This window comes from Mesoplodon densirostris, chromosome 18, assembly GCF_025265405.1.
Source record: "Mesoplodon densirostris isolate mMesDen1 chromosome 18, mMesDen1 primary haplotype, whole genome shotgun sequence".
Taxonomy (NCBI): Eukaryota; Metazoa; Chordata; class Mammalia; order Artiodactyla; family Ziphiidae; genus Mesoplodon; species Mesoplodon densirostris.
Genome location: NC_082678.1, coordinates 1,358,973 through 1,377,511, shown reverse-complemented (window position 1 = coordinate 1,377,511; position 18,539 = coordinate 1,358,973). Strand labels below are relative to the sequence as shown.

At 48.8% G+C, this 18,539-nt stretch overlaps 1 protein-coding gene across 2 annotated transcripts; it reads right to left on the bottom strand.

Moving 5' to 3' along the window:
• Window positions 1–1,442: 1,442 nt before the first annotated feature.
• Window positions 1,443–5,995, bottom strand: ANKRD40CL (ANKRD40 C-terminal like). 2 transcript variants are annotated; one of them, XM_060080401.1, is made up of 4 exons: window positions 5,956–5,995; window positions 3,379–3,459; window positions 2,653–2,804; window positions 1,443–1,583 (listed from the first exon to the last, which is right to left on the bottom strand). In XM_060080401.1, exons 1-4 carry the CDS (start codon window positions 5,993–5,995, stop codon window positions 1,443–1,445), a joined length of 414 nt encoding a protein of 137 aa, XP_059936384.1. The 2 variants fall into 2 exon arrangements, with proteins under 2 accessions (XP_059936384.1, XP_059936385.1); XM_060080402.1 differs by lacking the exon at window positions 3,379–3,459.
• Between the last annotated feature and the right edge of the window lie 12,544 nt (window positions 5,996–18,539).

Below are 18,539 nucleotides of genomic sequence, written 5' to 3'. Positions count from 1 at the left end.
TGATGCTGCTTCTGCTGTGTAAGCAGCTTCCAAGAAAGCTTTTCTTGTCAGATTTATGCCAATCCGGGAAGGGAAACTGCTGAGGTGAGAAGAGCCATTCTCCTGACCTGTCAGCACGTCCTTCCCTTTGTTCAAGTTACATTGTCACCTCAGAGGGGCTGCTCTTTGTCCTTGTTCTACTTTTAATACGAATACCATGAAGTGTTTAAATAATGTTTGCTCTTTAAGGGGAAAGTGGTTGAAACTTTACCCTAATCAGAACATTTTCCACTTTTTTGGCATTGGTTGCGATAAGTGTTGATGTAATGCCTCAGTGTCCCTTCACCCTTCATCAGAGGTGACCTATTAAGAATTTGGAGGTGAGAGGACAGTGGCCTGTTCCATGTGCTGCAGGAGACAAGACACTGTGCTTGCCCAGGAGGTCTCTGGTAATTAAGGATTAGCCTTAAGGTCTCAGTTCCGTGAGGATTAGAGATCATTTCACACGGGTGTGTAAAGAAGTGACAGCGTGGTGTGTCTTGTTGGAAGTTGGCAAACGGAGTCAGGCATGAGTGCTTCCAAGGTAACAAGCACTAGAAGTTAGCAAGTTGACCCAGAAGGATTCCGGGTGGTGTGGTAGGGAAGAACCTAGCACGGGATGTGATCATAACCCATCTTGGACCTAGTTAGTGAGGGTGCCAACTTGGTTTTATTTTTTCACCTGTTTAATAGAGTTCAGTGCTGTATGCTGTGCCTTGGCTTTTCTGCAAGTTGTATGTTAAAAGTACCCTCAAAGATGGTTACTTACTGGGCTTCCCTGGTGGCGCAGTGGTTGAGAGTCCGCCTGCCGATGCAGGGGACACGGGTTCGTGCCCCGGTTCGGGAGGATCCCACATGCCGCGGAGCGGCTGGGCCCGTGAGCCATGGCCGCTGAGCCTGTGCGTCCGGAGCCTGTGCTCGGCAACGGGAGAGGCCACAACAGTGAGAGGCCCGCGTACCGCCAAAAAAAAAAAAGATGGTTACTTAACTTGTGTTAAGTCATAGGTAAGTTAAAAAGTGTGTAAAAAGGAAGTGATGGTAAGAGATGGTTTTAGAAACTGGGATATTTGAGCCAGTGTGGCAAGTGGGATCCTGGCTTTCCCAGCTCATCAGCTCACCCTGCCCTTAATGGAGTTCATGTGAACAGACCCTGGCCGTTTGTCCTGACTGAATCTCAGGAGTGCATACCTATGCCTGATCAGGATTGGGGTACAACTTTACAAACTAAACTTGCGTTGATAAGTATCATACTTACAATTTTTTTTATACTTCTGTTTGTCTAAGCATTTTGAACGTACTCTTCTCCCAGCCCAGAGAAGTTGCAAACAAGGAAATGTAATAAGTACACATATGAAGTTAGCAAACTGGTATGTACATCCAGGCTTTACAAAATAATAATTCCAGTTTTTTGTTTCTGGGATTTCTTAATAAGTCATTTTTGCAGCATTGCTGTTGTAGCAGGGCTTTTCTAACAGAGATGGTGTGTGTTCTGTCAGTTCAGAGCTTCCATTTTTCATTAAAATGAGTTCTTCTTGAAAGTCCCGTAGTCTTAGAATGTCTTTGTCCTTAATATGGAAAAGAAATTATATAATGGTTCATAAATACATGTGAAGTTAAGATACAAAGGCTTAATAATATTGGCCAAGCATTGTTTTCTCTCTGTCTATTCATGGTAAACTAAGTCAGCAGTTTAGAATTGTTTTGTGTGTGTGTGTGTGTCTTTTTTTTCCCCCAGTCCATGTTGCAGGTTTCCAAAGGGAATAAAGTCCCAATTTGAAGAAAAACTTTAGGCCCAAGAAAAAACTTTGGGCCAGGGCATTAAAAAAAACACAAACTATAAAGTATGATCATCCCACTACTTTTAGTTTACAAAGAATATACTGTTAGCCAAGGCACCAATAAGAATTGCTAAAGGCATTTTTTTTTTTTTTTTTTTTTTTTTTTTTTTGCGGTACACGGGCCTCTCATTTTTGTGGCCTCTCCCGTTGCGGAGCACAGGCTCCGGACGCGCAGGCTCAGCGGCCATGGCTCACAGGCCCAGCCACTCCGTGGCATGTGGGATCCTCCCGGACCGGGGCACGAACCTGTGTCCCCTGCATCGGCAGGCGGACTCTCAACCACTGTGCCACCGGTGAAGCCCCGCTAAAGGTATTTCGGAAGTTGCTTTTTAAAAAAAAATAATGCCCAAAGAAATGAGAATTTTCCTCTGAAGTTAAAAAGTGAGATTTGTATTTTGAATCAGGAAAATATATAAAAATGCCCCACATTTTGTTTACTGAGATTGCAGAGGCTGACTGTTGCTAAGCAGATAAGAATGGGTTTGTATTTTCTGTCCTGGGGACCAGTCAGTTTTGTAGAGATTGGAGGCTGGCCATATTGAACTAGGGTCTTAAATGTGGGTGTTAGTTGTAATTCAGACAATTTTAAAAGGGTTGATGAATTATGTATGCAAATCTGTAGAAACACCAGATTGAAAATAACCTAGTTACCATGTTTGGCTGTCCTGCAGCTAGAATTTCCAGTGTCTTGGATTTTGTTTTCATATTAGTAATGCAGAAGCTAGTGATTGGCTTCACAGAACATAATTTTCCCCACCTAGAGCCCAGTCTCTATTTAGAAACTTGTAAACCCTACAAGTGTGTGTGGTAGCTTTCTGATTTTTCCCACTTGCTCTGGGTTAATCCCCAGTTCACAGCAGCTCACTTTTGGTAGATTTTGGTAACTCAGCTCTTGTCTATCCAGTTCAACTTCAATGAAGTCATTTTCTTTGTGGCTCTGAATTCTGACTTTCAGCACCAGCTCTGGATCACCCACAAATTTATTCGTAAAACAAACCACTCATTTTAAAGCCTTTCAACATTATCAATTATTACAGCAAAAGAACTGAATAATAAATAGATCTGGAGCTTTTATAGGCAAATGTAAACTTTTAATTATCTGAAGCTTTTATTGGAATGCTGGGCAAGCTCTGGGGTGTATGCCCCATCATACCCACCAAAAGGCTTGCCGTTCGAAGCCAGGCTAGGATTTAAAATATGCAGTGGGTGATATGCATCACCCTTGGCAATACATAGGCGTTTGTGCCTTGTTGGCTATTTGTAAAGCTTCAAGGAAACGTGTAGCTCTGGGGCTCTGTATTCTTAAGAGTGTAAATCATTCTGTTGATAACTACAGCACCACCTGGGACTTCAAGGTGAGAGGTAGGCCGAGAAATAGGATAATTCTGCCATCTTCTGGGACAGTGGCATTGAGTGAGTCTTAAAACTTCACTGTTGTAAGAAGGAGCAGTTTCGACTGAAGGTGGAGGGAGCCAAATGGTGAGTTAGGCTTAGCAACATGGTCTGGGGGCTGAGTCCTCACCTAGGCAGGTGTCATCAGGTTTGGCATTATCACCTCGGTCAGTTGGCAACTGTTGATTTGCGCCTTTTTGTGTATATTCACCTGAGAAAGAATCGGAGAAGGAGGGTTGAGGAAGCAGCAGAACAGCATTTAGCTCTCCAGACCTGCCAGTCAGGCGACTCCACTTGCTGCCCTGCGGCGGCTCCTCCTCACAGGAAAAACTGCCACGAAAAGGGCAGACTTGAAGAGTAATTTTCCTTAATCGCCATTTAAATCATGAAAAGGAACTGAGACAGTATTTCTGAATGGTGTGTAATCTTAGGAAGAAATATTTATAATCTGTGCACTTAACTCGTTTCTACTTAAATAGATTCGGCACTGAGAGCTTTGTGTCTCCAGTTGTTTAGCCGAGTCACACAGAAGAGTCCCTTTATAAGGAGAAGTGTTCTCAGCCAAAGCCTGCCCTGTGCTGGGCACTGTGCTAAGCCCTGGGGAACTGATGATTCAAACAACAACAAAAACCCGAAGTGATGTCTGTCCTGGCGTTTACAGGTTAGCAGGAGAGAGATTAATCAAGTGACCTCAAGCAAATGTGAAATTACAGTTGTGGGCATGGCAAGGGCAAGGTACACCAAAGTGTGAAAGCCTGGAAAGGAGTTAATGAGAAAGATCTCCCTGAGGGGCAAGTGTTGGATCTGACGTCTGAAGGATGAGCAGGCTTAAGTAGATCCATAGGGTGGAGAGGGAGAAGAGCTTTCCAGGGCCTTGGAACAGCAGAAGTCCCTGTGCGGGGAGGCAGTGGCTCTTCAGAAGGAAGAAAAGCAATTCAGCTTGGCTGCAGGGCAGAGGGCAGGGAGGGACCGTGTGCACCAGATTGTGAGATTATCTACTGACCTCTGCTACCCAGTCTGTAGCCACTAGTCACGTGAAATGGGAGAGGCTCTTAAGTGTAAAATACACACTGGACTTCAAAGACTTAGAAACAAATGTAAGATTCATTAATTTTTAATATTATGTGTTGAAATAATAGTTTTGATATATTGGGTGACGTAAATATATTAAAATTAATTTCACCTGTCTTAATGTGGCTACTAGAAAAATTTTAGTTACATATGTGGCTTACATAACATTTTAATTGGACAGGACTGGTATGGGTGAAAGGCCTTTATTCTAGAACAATGCCAAGCCATTAGACAGTCTTCAGGAGGAGGCTGTCATAATCAGACTTGCATTTTGGGCGGTGGGGACCAGAAACCTCATTGTCCTCACAAGAATCCTATGGGGTGTAGACATTATTCCCATTTTCAGACAAGAAAATTGATGCTGAAAGGTGAAGTAACTTGCTGGAGTTTGCTCCATTAGGAAATGGCAGCACCTGGATGTGACCTACTAATTAAGTGGGGCCCAGTGCACAATGGCTACCCAGGGAATTGCACCCTCCCCACCCAAACACTGGTATCTGGATGGGGGTGGCCGAGGGACCCCAGCCCTTGCCTCTTCCCTGCTCAGTGGACCTCAGAGCATTCCCTGCCTTGCCCGCCTCTTGCTTGAGTCGCTGCCAGGGGCCGAAGGTGACGGCAGAATGAGAGAGTGGTAGAGGTTAGAGCACGATGGGCTGAGAGTGGGGCTACACATTCGAGCCCCAGCTCCCAGCTCCCAGTCCCCCAGCACATGCTCCATTGTCCCATCTGATTTCACTTACAGAACAAACTAAATAGTAAAAATTTCGAGCCAGCGACCAAAGAGCACTTAATCCCAAGCGTGAGGCCTTCATGTAGGGCCCTGCACAACTGCTCTGATCTCAGGCCCATGAAGCCAGTGCTGCTTAGGGCTTAAACTGTGCTTTTTCCACACTGCTAAATGCTCCCCCAGGAATGAGATGCTCGCCCAGCGCAGCCCTCTCCCAGGACAGAAATAATGTCCCTACCCCTGGGGCAGGGATCTGCAGTCTAGTCCATGCCCTTCCACTCTGGGCCGTGGAGGGAGCTCTGCCCTGGGCTGGGAGACAGCCTTGCAGCAACTGAGCCTCAGCCCCCCAGATACCTGGACTGGAAAGATGCCCTCCCCACCCTGTCACTACTCACCCCACACACAGCATGAGATGTCCCCCAGCTTGGCCTGCCACATGTAAAAGCACTTAATTCTCTGATGAATCTGTCAGGTTATGATGCCCTGTGGATGGACACGGTCTCTCAGAGGTCAGAAGGCACGCTCCTTGAAGTCAGGCAGATTTGGGTCTGTTTTTCCCAGGCTCTTTAGTAGCAGTGACACCTTAGACAAGTTACTTAATCTCTCAGAGCCTGTTTTCTGATACGGAAAATGGGATTAATAATCTGTAACTCACAGGTTGTAAGAAGGAAATGAGAAAGTGGACAGAAAGTACAACCCCTCCTGGCACGTAGTGAGCGCCCGTATTTGCTGTGGCTGCCATTAATTATGGCTACTGATACTTGCCTCCCCCCGAGAGGGCCCTTGGTCTACTTGCTCTGCTCTTGACTACACCCCTGGCAGAGTGGGGGAGGGCACCCTGCTCCTCCCTTCCTCAGGCCCCTCCCCTAGCCTTGAGGGCCATGTTGGAAACAGGAATTAAAGACTCACCTGCAGGCTTCTCCCTCCTGTCCCGTTGGGGTGCAGCCATGGGTCGGCTCTGTGGTCTGCCACATCAGCAGCCCCTCTAGCATTTAGGCTGAGCTCCCAGTCAGATAAAAAGCACGTCTAAAGCCTTAGTGCATCTATCTGCAGTGAGACAATAATACGTTCTTGTCATTGGCTGGTGAGATAGGGCAGGGTCGACCCATTTTACAGATAGGCAAACGAAGGGTCAGGTGTGTTGTGTGATTTAATTTGCACAGGATGCTGCAAGTGAAGGAAGGGACTGAAATTCAAGGCTCTCTCCTCTCTCCTCGGGCTGTGTGTATGGGGAAGCAGTGCAGGCTAACCTACCCAAGGGCCCCTGGGAGGGGCGGCCTTTGGTGGCACGGCCCTCCTTGGAAAAGGTTAGCAGATATTACCTCAAGGGATAAGGAAAGCCAAACAGTATCTCGGATTGAACAGACTGCCCCTCCTCCCCAATTCTCACTCCCCTTTCTCCCAGCCCCTTCCTCAGCATCTGTGAGTGACAAGAAAACAGGAACACCCGGGCCGTACCTGGGGAGACTCTGCCTTGGCAAGGATCCTGAATCCCTGACTCCAAATATCGAAATGGAGGAGGCAGGGGCTGGAGCAGGAGGTTCAGTGAAGGGTGGGTGGGGCCGGGCGAAGTCCTGGGCGGGGCTGCTGTGTCAAAGAGCTGAAGGTAGGAACTCACATGTTCGGGGTGGCTCTCCCAGATCATTTAACCCTCCAGTGTCAGAGGACGGGGCATCAGGTGGGCCTCGGCATCATAACGCTAGAGGGAGCCTCAGAGATCAGAGCCCATAGGTTCTCAAACTTAGCTGTGCCTTGAAATCACCTGCAAAGCCTTAAAAATTGCGGGTGCCTGGGTCCTACCCTCTGACGAGTCCTACTTAGTCTGGGATGCAATCTGGGCCCTGGAATTTTTAAAAGGTCACCATCCGATTTTATTTATTTACCTCTGCGTTGGGTCTTCGTTGCTGCGCGGGGGCTACTCTTCGTTGAGGCTCTAGGCACAGGGGCTTCACTGGTGGTGGTGCACGGGCTTAGTTGCTCTGGGGCATGTGGGATCTTCCCAGACCAGGGCTCAAACCCGTGTCCCCTGCATTGGCAGGCGGATTCTTAACCACTGCACCACCAGGGAAGTCCTCCCCAGCTGATTTTAATGGGTGGCCAAAGTTGAGAATCACTGTTTGACCAGACTTCTTAAGGTGCAAATGGGGAAACGGAGGCCCAAGGCAGGGAAATGCTCCCTGATAGTCACAGGGGCAGCCGGGCACAGGCCCGGGGCTAGATGTGGGCCACCTGGTTGCCAGCCTGACGCAGCCTCCCCAGCATGCCTGGTGCCCATCTGCCAAGAATGCAGGAGACCCCGCCCCCGCCCAGGCAGAGGAGGAAGCAGCAGGATCCGCCTGGCCTGACCTCCTAAGGGAGGGGAAGAAAATGCACTTTGGCCAGCCCAGCTACCAGGGTGTGTCAGCCATAAACAGAGCCCCCCTGCACCCCTCACCTGGGTGGCTGGGGCCACGAGGGAAGAGACGAAAGTGCCTGTGCTTTGAGAGAGAGCCTCTTCCGTCCCCACGGCACTAGCCTGCTCTGTCCGTTCACTCGCCCACTCCCCGTTCACTGGTTCACTCATGCACGTGTTCTCTCCACAATACTCACTTTTTCTTGTTGTTTTGGGGGACCCTCTCTTTTCTTTAATTTTTTTTTAAATTTATTTTTTGGCCGTGCCGTGCAGCTTGCAGGATCTCAGTTCCCCGACCAGGGATTGAACCCGGGCCATGGCGGTGAAAGCCCAGAATCCTAACCACTAGGTCACCAGGGAATTCCTCTATTTTTAAATTCTTTAAATAAAAGTATTACATGCTCTAGTGTAAAAAGTCTAATGTTAAAAATCAGGACCCATTAACAAGCAAGAGCAAAATGCTTGTTGGGAGGCAGCCACATAGGCCTGGGTGTGGGTGTTTTTTCCTTCATTATGCTGGGCAATTAGTGGGCCCTTCTGTTTACATATTAGCTTTTGTGTGGGAGTCGGGGTATAGCTTTTAATTTTGATATAGTTTCAAATTTACGTAGAAGTTGCAAGAACATATGCCCTTTACCAATGGTTAACATTTTGTCACATTTGCTTTAATATTCTCTCTCTCTTCCTTGGTATATATGCATGCGTATGTGTATAACACACACACACACACACACACACACACACACACAAACATTTTTCCCAGGAAGTTTGAGGGTAAGTTGTAGACATGCTCCTTTATCACTAAAGATTTCAGGCTGTATTTCCTAGTACCAAGGGTATTCTCTTATATATCCAAGATACAAGGATCAAGATCAGGAAATCTAACATTGATATAATGCCTTTAGCTAAACCACAGTCCATAATCAAATTTTATCAATTAATCCAACAATATCCTCTTTAGCTTTTTTTCCCTAGCCCAGGATCCCATTCAGGATTCTGCATTGTACTTAATTTCCATGTCTCATAAATTTCTTTAATCCAGAAAAGTTTCCTCAGCCTTTCTTTGTTTTTCATGACATTGACATTTTTGAAAAGTCCAAGCAAGTAATTTTGTTGTTTGTCCCTCACTTGGGTTTGTCCAGTGTTTCACTGTGATTAGGATCAAATTATGTGCTTTGGCAGGAATAGCACGGAAGTGCTATATCTTTCCTAGTGCATTATAATGGGAGGCACATCTTGGTTTGTTCCATCTTAGGGAATGGTGACTTTAAACACTTGTGAAAGGATGTATCCGCCAGGTTTTTCCATTGTAAAGTGTGTCCTTTTCCCTTTGTAATTAATATGTAACTTATGGGGAGATATTGTGAAACCGTACAGGTATCCTTTTTTTTAAAAATTTATTTATTTTATTTATTTATTTTTGGCTGTGTTGGGTCTTCGCTGCTGCGTGCGGGCTTTCTCCAGTTGCAGCGAGTGGGGGCTACTCTTAGTTGTGGTGCGTGGGCTTCTCATTGCAGTGGCTTCTCACTGTGGAGCATGGGCTCTAGGCACGCGGGCTTCAGTAGTTGCAGCACTTGGGATCAGTAGTTGTGGCACACGGGCTTAGTTGCTCCGTGGCATGTGGGATCTTCCCGGACCAGGGATCGAAGCCATGTCCCCTGCATTGGCAGGCGGATTCTCAACCACTGCGCCACCAGGGAAGCCCCAGATATCCTATTTCTTTTTCAAATCTTCACTCTTCAGTTTCTGGAATCCACTGACGATTTTGACTTGAATCGGTTGTTACTGTGATGATTGCAAAATGGTGACGCTCTGGTTCCATTATTCTTTCTACATTAACTTGGTGTTCTGTTGTAAGAAAGCGCTTTCCTTCTCATTCATTCACTATTTCTAAAAATAAATTTATCTATTTATTTTATATATATATATATTTTTTTTATTTTTAATTTTTTTTGCTGCATTGGGTCTTCATTACTGCACGTGGGCTTTCTCTGTTTCCGGCGAGCGGGGGCTGCTCTTTGATGCAGTGCACGGGTTTCTCATTGCAGTGGCTTCTCTTGTTGCGGAACACAGGCTCTAGGCACGTGGGCTTCAGTAGTTGTGGCACGTGGGCTCAGTAGTTGTGGTTCACGGGCTCTAGAGCACAGGCTCAGTAGTTGTGGCACATGGGCTTAGTTGCTCTGCAGCATGTGGGATCTTCCCGGACCAGGGATTGAAGCCGTGTCCCCTGCATTGGCAGGTGGATTCTTAACCACTGCGCCACCAGGGAAGTCCCTCATTCATTCATTACTATCAGTGTGGACTCATGGATTCTTGTTTTATTCAATGAGTTATAATCCATTATTACCATTATTTATTTTGATGCTCAGGGTATCCCAATACCTGGCACATGGTCAGTGCTCAGTGTAAATTTGTTAAATAAAGGAGTGGATGAGGGGCCCTTGGAAAGGTGTACTTATTGCTTGTAACATATAACTTCTGAGAAACATGATTATTTTCTTTGTTTTTCAAATATCTGATCTGTTAAGGGCTGAGATGTGTTTCCACTTGTCTGCTTTTCCATGCATTTTCTAAAGTTTTTGCCTTACATATGTTTTTTTAAAAAAATAACAGCTTTGGGCTTCCCTGGTGGCGCAGTGGTTGAGAATCCGCCTGCCGATGCAGGGGACGCGGGTTTGTGCCCCGGTCCAGGAAGATCCCACATGCCGCGGAGCGGCTGGGCCTGTGAGCCATGGCCGCTGAGCCTGCGCCTCCGGAGCCTGTGCTCCGCAACGGGAGAGGCCACAACAGTGAGAGGCCCGCGTACCGCAAAAAAATAATAATAATAATAAAAAAATAATGGCTTTATTAAAATATAATTGTCATGTAGGGGCTTCCCTGGTGGTGCAGTGCTTAAGAATCTGCCTGCCAGTGCAGGGGACATGTGTTTGAGCCCTGGTCCAGGAAGATCCCACATGCTGCAGAGCAGCTAAGCCCGTGTGCCACAACTACTGAAGCCCGCCTACCTAGAACCCATGCTCTGCAACAAGAGAAGCCACCGCATTGAGAAGTCCGCGCACTGCAAGGAAGAGTAGCCCCTGCTCGCCACAACTAGAGAAAGTCTGCAGTCGACAATGAAGACCCAACGCAGCCAAAGATAGATAGAGAGATAAATAAATAAATAAATAAATAAATAAATAAATAAATGTTAAAATATATATAATTGACATGCCATAAAACGTATTCATTTTAAAGTGTATAATTTAGTGGTTTTTAGTATACTCACAAGGTTGTGCAACCATCACCACTATCTTATTTCAGAACACTTTCATCACTATGAAAAGAAATCTCGTACCCACCAGCAGTCATTCCTCATTTCCCCTTGCCTAACTCCTGACAACCGCTAATCTATTTTCTCTCTCTATGGATTTGCCTATTCTGGACGTTTCTTAATGGAATCATGCAATATGTGGCCTTTTGTGTCTGGCTTCTCTCACTTGACATGTTTTCAAGGTTCATCCATGTGGTAACATGTATCACACTTCATTCCCTTTTATTGCTGAATAACGGTCCATTGAGTGGGTATTTATCCGTTCATCAGTTGGACATTTGGGTTGTTTACACTTTTGGGCTAACTGTTATGAATTACGCTGCTATGAACATTCTTGTACAAGTGTTTGTGTGGACATATGTTTTCACTTCTCTTGAGCGTATATAGGAGTGGAATGGCCAGGTCACAGGATAACTCTATGTTTTACATTTTGAGGAACTGTCAGACTGTTCTCCAAAGTGGCTGTACCATTTTACATTCCTACTAACAATGTAAAAGTGTTCCAACTTATCCATATTCTTGTTCATACTTATCATTACCTGTCTGTTAATTTTAGCCATCCTAGTGGGTGTGAGGAACTCTTGTCTTGAGTTCCCGCCTATGGTTTTGTATTTCTCTAATGACTAATCATGTTGAGCATGTTTTCATGTGCTTATTGGCCATTTGTACATCTTCTTTGGAAAAATGTACATTCATATCCTTTGCACATTTTAAAATTGGGTCTTTTTATTGTTGAGTTGTAAGAGGGGTTTTTTGTTTTGTTTTGTGTTTGTTTTTTTACATATTCTGGACACAGTCTCTTATCAGATATATGATTTGAAAATATTTTCTCCTAGTCTGTGGGTTGTCTTTTCGTTTTCTTGATGTACCTATGTTTTTATGTTATGTTATTTGGTGCACATTTTACCCCCTTCAGCATTATAAAGAGATCTGCTTTGTCCTATGGATTTCTTTCTGAGTTGAATTCAGCTTTGATCTTCAGGTCATGACCTTGGTTTTCTTTTGATTTGCATGTGCCTGTGCATCTTTGCCTGTTTCTAACGTGTATACCATTGTTTTCAGCGTGTCTCTTCTGAACATATGGTCAGCGCTCAGCCAAGGTTACCTCCTTCCTTCCTCCTCTCTGTCCTCACATAATGCCCCTCCCAAGGCCACGCCTCCCTGGAGTAGCCACTGCAGTCACCAGGCTGAGGGCCTAAGTCCACACCCCACAGAAGACGTGGTCGTCTCTCAGCGGCCCCTGGGAGCCTCGCGGGCCCTTTCCCTTTCCCCCTCCCCCTCCTCCCATCCAGGGCCATTGGGGCAGGTCGGAGCCACCGAGCTGCCATTCCCCTCGTGTCCACCAGGGGCCGCCCCACTCCTGCCTGAGTTCCCTCCAAGAACTTGGCATTTTAATTAACCTCGTCCCTCCCAGTCCTCCCATCTCTCCCAACACCACCTTCGGGTTTAAAGCCCCAGAGCAGCATTCCCAGTTACCCAAAGAGCCCATCTCTGCAGCCACCATGATTTAAGCTGTCTTGTGGGAAATCAGCCCAATGCATTTCAATACGTCTGTGCTGAACTTTCGTCACCTGGGAATAATTTCCCACCTCTCTCAGAAGTAATACATATAGTGTCTAGCATGGAGCCTGACACACAGTTGGCGCTAATAAGAACAAGTCACTTTACCAAGGCTTCAGAATCCTGCTAATGTCTCTCTCCACAAATCTTCTGAAAGCTCTCCAGGCTGCCCCTCCTTTGCTCTCTTGGACAGTGACCATGGTGGGGTTCCTGGGGGTGGGGTGCCTTTGCAGTAGGTACAGACTTCGCAGGCCACAAAGTCAGACATGTGAACATTTTTACTTTTCATAACTGACTTTAATTTCCATCTCAGTTTTCCATGTTGCCTGGTGTGGAAGCATTTTCTGAAAGAATTCAGGATTCCCTCAGGTCAATTTTGTTTCTGCCTTCCTTTCTCCCTGGGGTTCCAGCTATAGTGCTGTCAGTAGGGAGAGGGCTTCTGATCTTGGTCACTCTCATTTTCTCTGCTGGCATCAGTGAAGATGGTCTCTGGCCCCCCGGACCATCATTTGCTGGCCTCCATCCCTGCTGCTGCCCACAACTGCCAGCATTCACTGAGCAGGCCCATGGGTCATCCAGCCTCCTTTGTCATCATATCATCCTGACCCTCAGCCTCTTCTGGCCCCAGAACCCTCTCTCAGACACTTCTGTGGGAAACCCTGGAGCGGGGGCTATCTCCGGCCCTCTCTGCCTAGACAAGCCACACCTCCAGGTCTCTTTACATGTACGTATGTGTTGGGTATTCTGAGAGGGTGGTGTCCTCACACCCTCACCCAGGAAGCAAGCTGCTTCCTCCCTGAGCTCTGTGCTTCCCCATTCCAGCCCATTCTCTGGGTGGGAAGAGAACGCTCCTTCATGGTTAGTGTTTTTACTGAGGCAAGGACCTCAGTATTCAAGGCTTAGCTCCTTTTGCTTCCCTCCGTTTCTTCTGGAACAGCCCTGCCCTGGGGACACCCTCACTGCCGTTTGCGTTGGGGCAAGGTGGTATGACATACTAGGAAGGAAGCCTGGTTGATATTTCCAAAGAGCAGCCAGCCACACCTTTACCCTCTTTTCTGGGTTCTCTGAGTACAGGCTGACACATGGCTGCAGCACTCCAGGGAAGTTTTGTGCTCTTGGTGATGTGTAGGGTGGAGCCAGGGTGAGGGCTGACCGGCGTTTTCTGAGGGTTGGTACTCAGCCCGTTTGGAGGGCAGACAAGCCAGAATTCCTGGTTGCAAACAACAGAAAACAACTCTAGCTAACTACAGCGTAAAAGGAATTTTCTGGAAGGACGATGGGTGGCCCATAGAATCACAAGATAGGCTGGAGAACCAGGCATATCAACTGGGCAGGAACCCAGAAGGCTGGGAGGTAGAACCACAGGCAGAGCTAGTGAGGATGGGCCTGCGGACATCACGGTCACCCCTTGGTGCTGGCTGCTGGGCCCCCCACATCAGAGGAGAAACAGCTCAATGGTCCCAGCTTCTCTGTCTGTGACCCTCAATCGGTGTTCCGGTCCTAGGCAGGAAGATGTGCTCAGGTTGATGGCCAAGCTCTCTGTGCAGGGATCTGGGAGAGGAAGTTTGGTTCCACCGGGCTTCCTTAGGGGAACCCTGCCTCCTGCCTGTCTAGGGATCCGCCCACCCACCCCGGGTTTGGATGCTAAGCAACCAAAAACAGCAAACGCCATACATCTCTTTTATTTCACCAATTGTGCGTTTGCCAAGGGGCAGTTTCAAACCTGCCTCATCTAGGCAGTCTGATACCTGGAGTGCTGCTTGTTTACACCACTCAGAGAGCTTGCCAAATCTGGTTAAGTCATGTAAACAGACTAAGTGCTTCTAGATAGTTCTTAAACCGGTCTTCTTACCATGGCTAGTGCAGTGGCTAACATTTATTGAAATGTGTCCCAGGCACTGAGCTAAGGGCTTTACATCGACGATCTCATTGGGTCTTAGTTATTTACCACCATCCTTCCAAGGAGGAAACTGAGGATGGATGGTTTAGTAGCTTTCCCACATTCACATGGGTTTAAATGGGAGGAAGGAAAACTTGAATGCAGGCAGCCTGTCTCTGGAGCTTGGCTAGGAAGGGGCTCTACTTTCTGTAATCCAGCAGAGACGGACATTAAACCAGTAAACACAGGATTATGTACCTGATTACAAAGAGCGCTGGCAAGGGGAAGAGCGGGGTGGGAGGAGAACAAATTACAGAACTGCTCCTCTATAGGGATAGGTGGGGATCCTGGGAAGGTCTCTGGGAAGCGCTTCTAAGCTGTGAGCCCAACGACAAGGATTAGCCACCAGGCAAAGCCAGGGAAAAGTAGCAAAAGAGCAAGTGACAAAGGCCTGAGGCAGGAGCAAACGGAACGTGCTTGAGGAATGGAAAAAGGGCCAGTGCAGCTGGAAGGGGGAGAGGGGGCCTCTGGGAGGGATGCCAAGGCATTCGGGCAGGGTCTCCATGCTGTCTTCAGCCCAGAACTCCTCCCTTCCCCCCGCTGGCTCACCCCCACCTGCAGTCCTTGCGTAAATCCTCCAGTTCTAACCTCCCAGCGGTCAGAAGCCCACTTCTTCTCCCCGCCTCCACGGTGGCCAGCCTGGACTCACTACTGCGACGACCTCTGGCCCCCGTCTCCGTGCTTCTGCCACATTCCTGTATCTATTCTCACCAGCACTAAAACCGTCACACCTGCCTAAGCTGCTCATTTCACAAAGGAAAGAGCCCAAGTCTCACAAGGGTCTGCAAAGTCCTCTGTGCTCTGGCCCCTGTGGCCTCCCTGACGCCGTCCCTCCCTCCCTGGGCTGCAGCGCCAGCCTGCGGTCTCTCGAGCACACCGGCCAAGCTCCTGCCTTCGGGCCTTTGCACTGGCTGTTCCTTCGGCCCAGCCCAGGATGTTCTCTGCACGTATATCTGTGGGTCCCTCATCATCAGCAGGCCGGCCCCGGCGTGTTCTCATGGTGACCTGGAGGGCAAAGGCAGAAAGGCACAGCTCTGCACTCGTGCCTCTTCTGCTCACAGCCTACTGACCAGTCGCAGGACTGAGTCTACAGTCAGAGGGAGGGGCACTAGGACCGTAGACGGGACACGTGAGGAGACCAGGAGGGCCGAGGACTAGGGCTCTTGTGCACTTGACTGAGACCAGGGACCTGAGCTCCGGATCCCCACTCCCATCCCCCACACAGGGACCCACCTCCTTCAGTCACCATTCTGTTTTCATTCAACAAAGATTTCTTGAGCATCTGAGGTGTGGTAAGCCCTGTTCTGGACACTGAGGGCGCAGCAGCACATAAGGTGACAGGTCCCTGTCCTTTGGGAGCTTACAATGTAGGTGATGACATACCATCAATAGACACAAGCGCTATGAAGTGCACCGTGAGGCCTGGGAGGTGAGGAAACGAGAGGCAGGCGCCCTGCCGGAGGGGAGGCCATGCCGATGAGGTGTTTGAGCAGAGCCCTAAGTGGGGAGAGAGCGAGCCATGGGGTGTGTGGGGAAACAGGTTCGGGGCAGGGCAGCTGCAGACACAGAGGCTCTGGGGCAGGAGGTGCCAGCTGAGCCCGTGGAGCAGCGAGAGGCCCCGGGCCCTGCAACCGGGAGGAAGGCTCTGAGCTTGTGGCGATGACCGGGGTGCCATGGGGCTCCGTGGTCTGATGAGCACCTGGATTCTGCTCCAGGTGTGAAGGGAGCTGTAAGAGGGTGGCAAGCAGAGGGCTGAATTATGTTTCCAAAAGGCTGCCCTGCAAGGGAGGTGGGGATCCCCGGGAGGCGGGGGGGTGCCGTACCAGTCACCAAGGAGAGAGCTGGTGATAGCGATGGGGCCATGGTGGGGGTCAGGGTCAGATACGCCGTGAAGGTGGTCCCAGCAGGATCTGCCGATGCACTGGAGGAAAGGGAGGCGGGAGTCGAGGACGGCTGATGCTTTGGTCTGAACACGTGGTAAACGGAGCTGCTGTTGGCGCAGGTGGGCAGTTCCCGGTGGGAACTCAGCGTTAGACGTCAAACGTCCTCTGGGAGGAGACGGTCTTTGGAATGTGGACAGAGCGACCGAGGAAGGTGTGGGGTCTAGGGGTCCCCCACCTTCTACTGTGTGGGGGCAGCAAGAGGCCTTAGAGGGTCACTAGCCACTGCATTGATTTGGCAAAACGTACTGAGCACCAAGGATAAGCCAGACAGTTTTCTGGATGCTGGGGAAACAGCAGAGAAGAGAGACAATGTCACCACTCTGATCTGGTACCTTGCTTTCTAGTGGGGGAGACAGGCCATGAATAAGCAAACACGTGTAAAAGATAAGATTGTTTCAGAGAAGGATGCGTGTTACAAGGAAACAGCACAGTGGTGGAGGGGGACTGGGGCAGTCACACCTGGGCAGGGTGGTCACCCAGGCAGCCACCCAGCACCAAGCTCACACTCCTGAGGAGGACCGCAGCCCCACTTGGCTTCTCTTTGTCCCCCAAAGAGGCTGCCGTGTCATGGAGAGGGGAGAGAAGAGGAGTGATCTTCGGGGGTCTTTGGGAGGGGCTTTGTCCTGGAGGAGGACGCCCTGTGGAAATGTCCTCATTCCCAAGCTCCGGGTATTAGGAATCGCTGACGGACAGACAGGTAGAAATGGAGAGGCACAGGGACAGAGAGTCCGTGAGAAGTGCATGACTATGTCCCTGCAGAGCAAAACTGCTCAGCCCACTGCAAGATTCTTCTCTGAGAGTTTGGAAAGGGGCTGCACCCTCTGTACTGGTTTGAGAGTTTCTGCTATGCAAAGAATTTTCTTTGTGCTTCCTGGAGCTTTATCCTGCAAAGTATGGGGAGTGGAGGTTGGAGTCTCTGAAGGCTCATAAACCACAGTTCCCCCCTCAGCCCTGCCACTGCGGAGAAGGCGGACCTCAGGTGACCCGCCTGTGTCCTTCGGGGACAGCAAGAATTTCACACAGGGGAGCAATTTAGGCCGACTAGATTTGGAAGAAGTGGACTCAGACAATTGTATGCAAGGTTCAGGGGTGGTTGGGGTCCTTGCAACAACTTAGGAGGCGAATACAAGGGCCGTGGCAGGGTGCAGAGAAGAGGGGGCCACGATTTGGGAGACATAAGTTCAAATGCACGTGGAGAATGTGGGTATGGGGCTGAGGGGCTGGGAAGGTCATGGCCTATCCTGAGGTTTCTAGTTCAAGCCCTTGAGTGAATGATGAACTATTTACTGAATTAGGAACCACAGAAGGAGAAACAGATTTGGGGGGAAAACAAGGATCAAGTTCTGTTTGAGAAGTCTGGCACATGCTAGAAATATGAATCTGCAGTTTAGGAGAGAAGGTGGACTGAGAAGAAGAAATGCTGCGTCTGAGGCCACCGGGGCCTGGAGGGCGTTTGTGGCAGAGGAAGGTGGATGGTAACTCTGCGTCCTTCCCTGGCTTTCTGGGGCCACACTGAGAACACACTTTCAGCCTCCCTTACAGCTGTGCAGTCATGTCATGTGGCTGGGCTCTGGCCAACGGGGTGAAGGATGATGCCACTAGCAGATCTGGCCCATCCCATCCGTTCTGATCACCAGTCCCCTACCATAGGGGTCAGCAGCATTTCTCTGTGAAGGGCCAGACGGTGACTATTTTAGGCCTTGGGAGCCACACAGCCTCCTCTGCGATGGTTCAGAAGGGCCTCCTCTGTCCTTGTAGCATGAAAAGAGCTGTGGCAATATGTAGATGATGGGTCTGACTGTGTTCCAATAAAACTGCGTCTACAAAACCAGACCAGCCTCTGCTCTTCTAATTTGCTGCCTGGGTTCTGGTGTCCGGGTCTCCCTCAGAAGCCGTGTGTTGAGAATGGCACACCTTTAATCTGTCTCTGTCACTGAATGACTGCAAGGAACAGAGGTCCCTGGTCATTTGCTCTCTAGCTTGCCTTTTAACCGAGTGAAAAATAAACTTACAGTGTGTTTAGCAAATGAAATTTGGGGGAGGGGGTTATCTCTTCTATGAATTCGTGTTACTTTAGGACAGAAATTGGTCCCAGGAGTGGGGTTTTACCGTAGTGAAAATCTGAAATGTATGGCACTGGTTTGTGTCGGTGGGGGAGGTGGCGAGGAGACTGCTGCGGGTCCGGGAAGGTGGAGACCCGTGCTTTGCGACGGCAAAACCTTTGGTAGGACGGTTGTTAGAGGTGAGCAAGCCCCTGTCCTCATTCTCGGGGAAGCAAGCGGTTGTAAAGCAGATTGTCATAGAGAACCTTGGTTGTCACAGACAGTATTTAGCAAGGTATTAGAGGAA

Bases quoted from the DNA above. Each gene is read 5' to 3' on its own strand.
- ANKRD40CL (XM_060080401.1), bottom strand. From the start codon at position 5,995: ATGGCTGCACCCCAACGGGACAGGAGGGAGAAGCCTGCAG. The intron at 2,805-3,378 runs GTGAGGACTCAG...TGGTGCTGAAAG, and splicing joins ACCTGATGACACCTGCCTAG to TCAGAATTCAGAGCCACAAA. The intron at 1,584-2,652 runs GTAGGGTTTACA...TTCCATATTAAG, and splicing joins GAAAGCTACCACACACACTT to GACAAAGACATTCTAAGACT.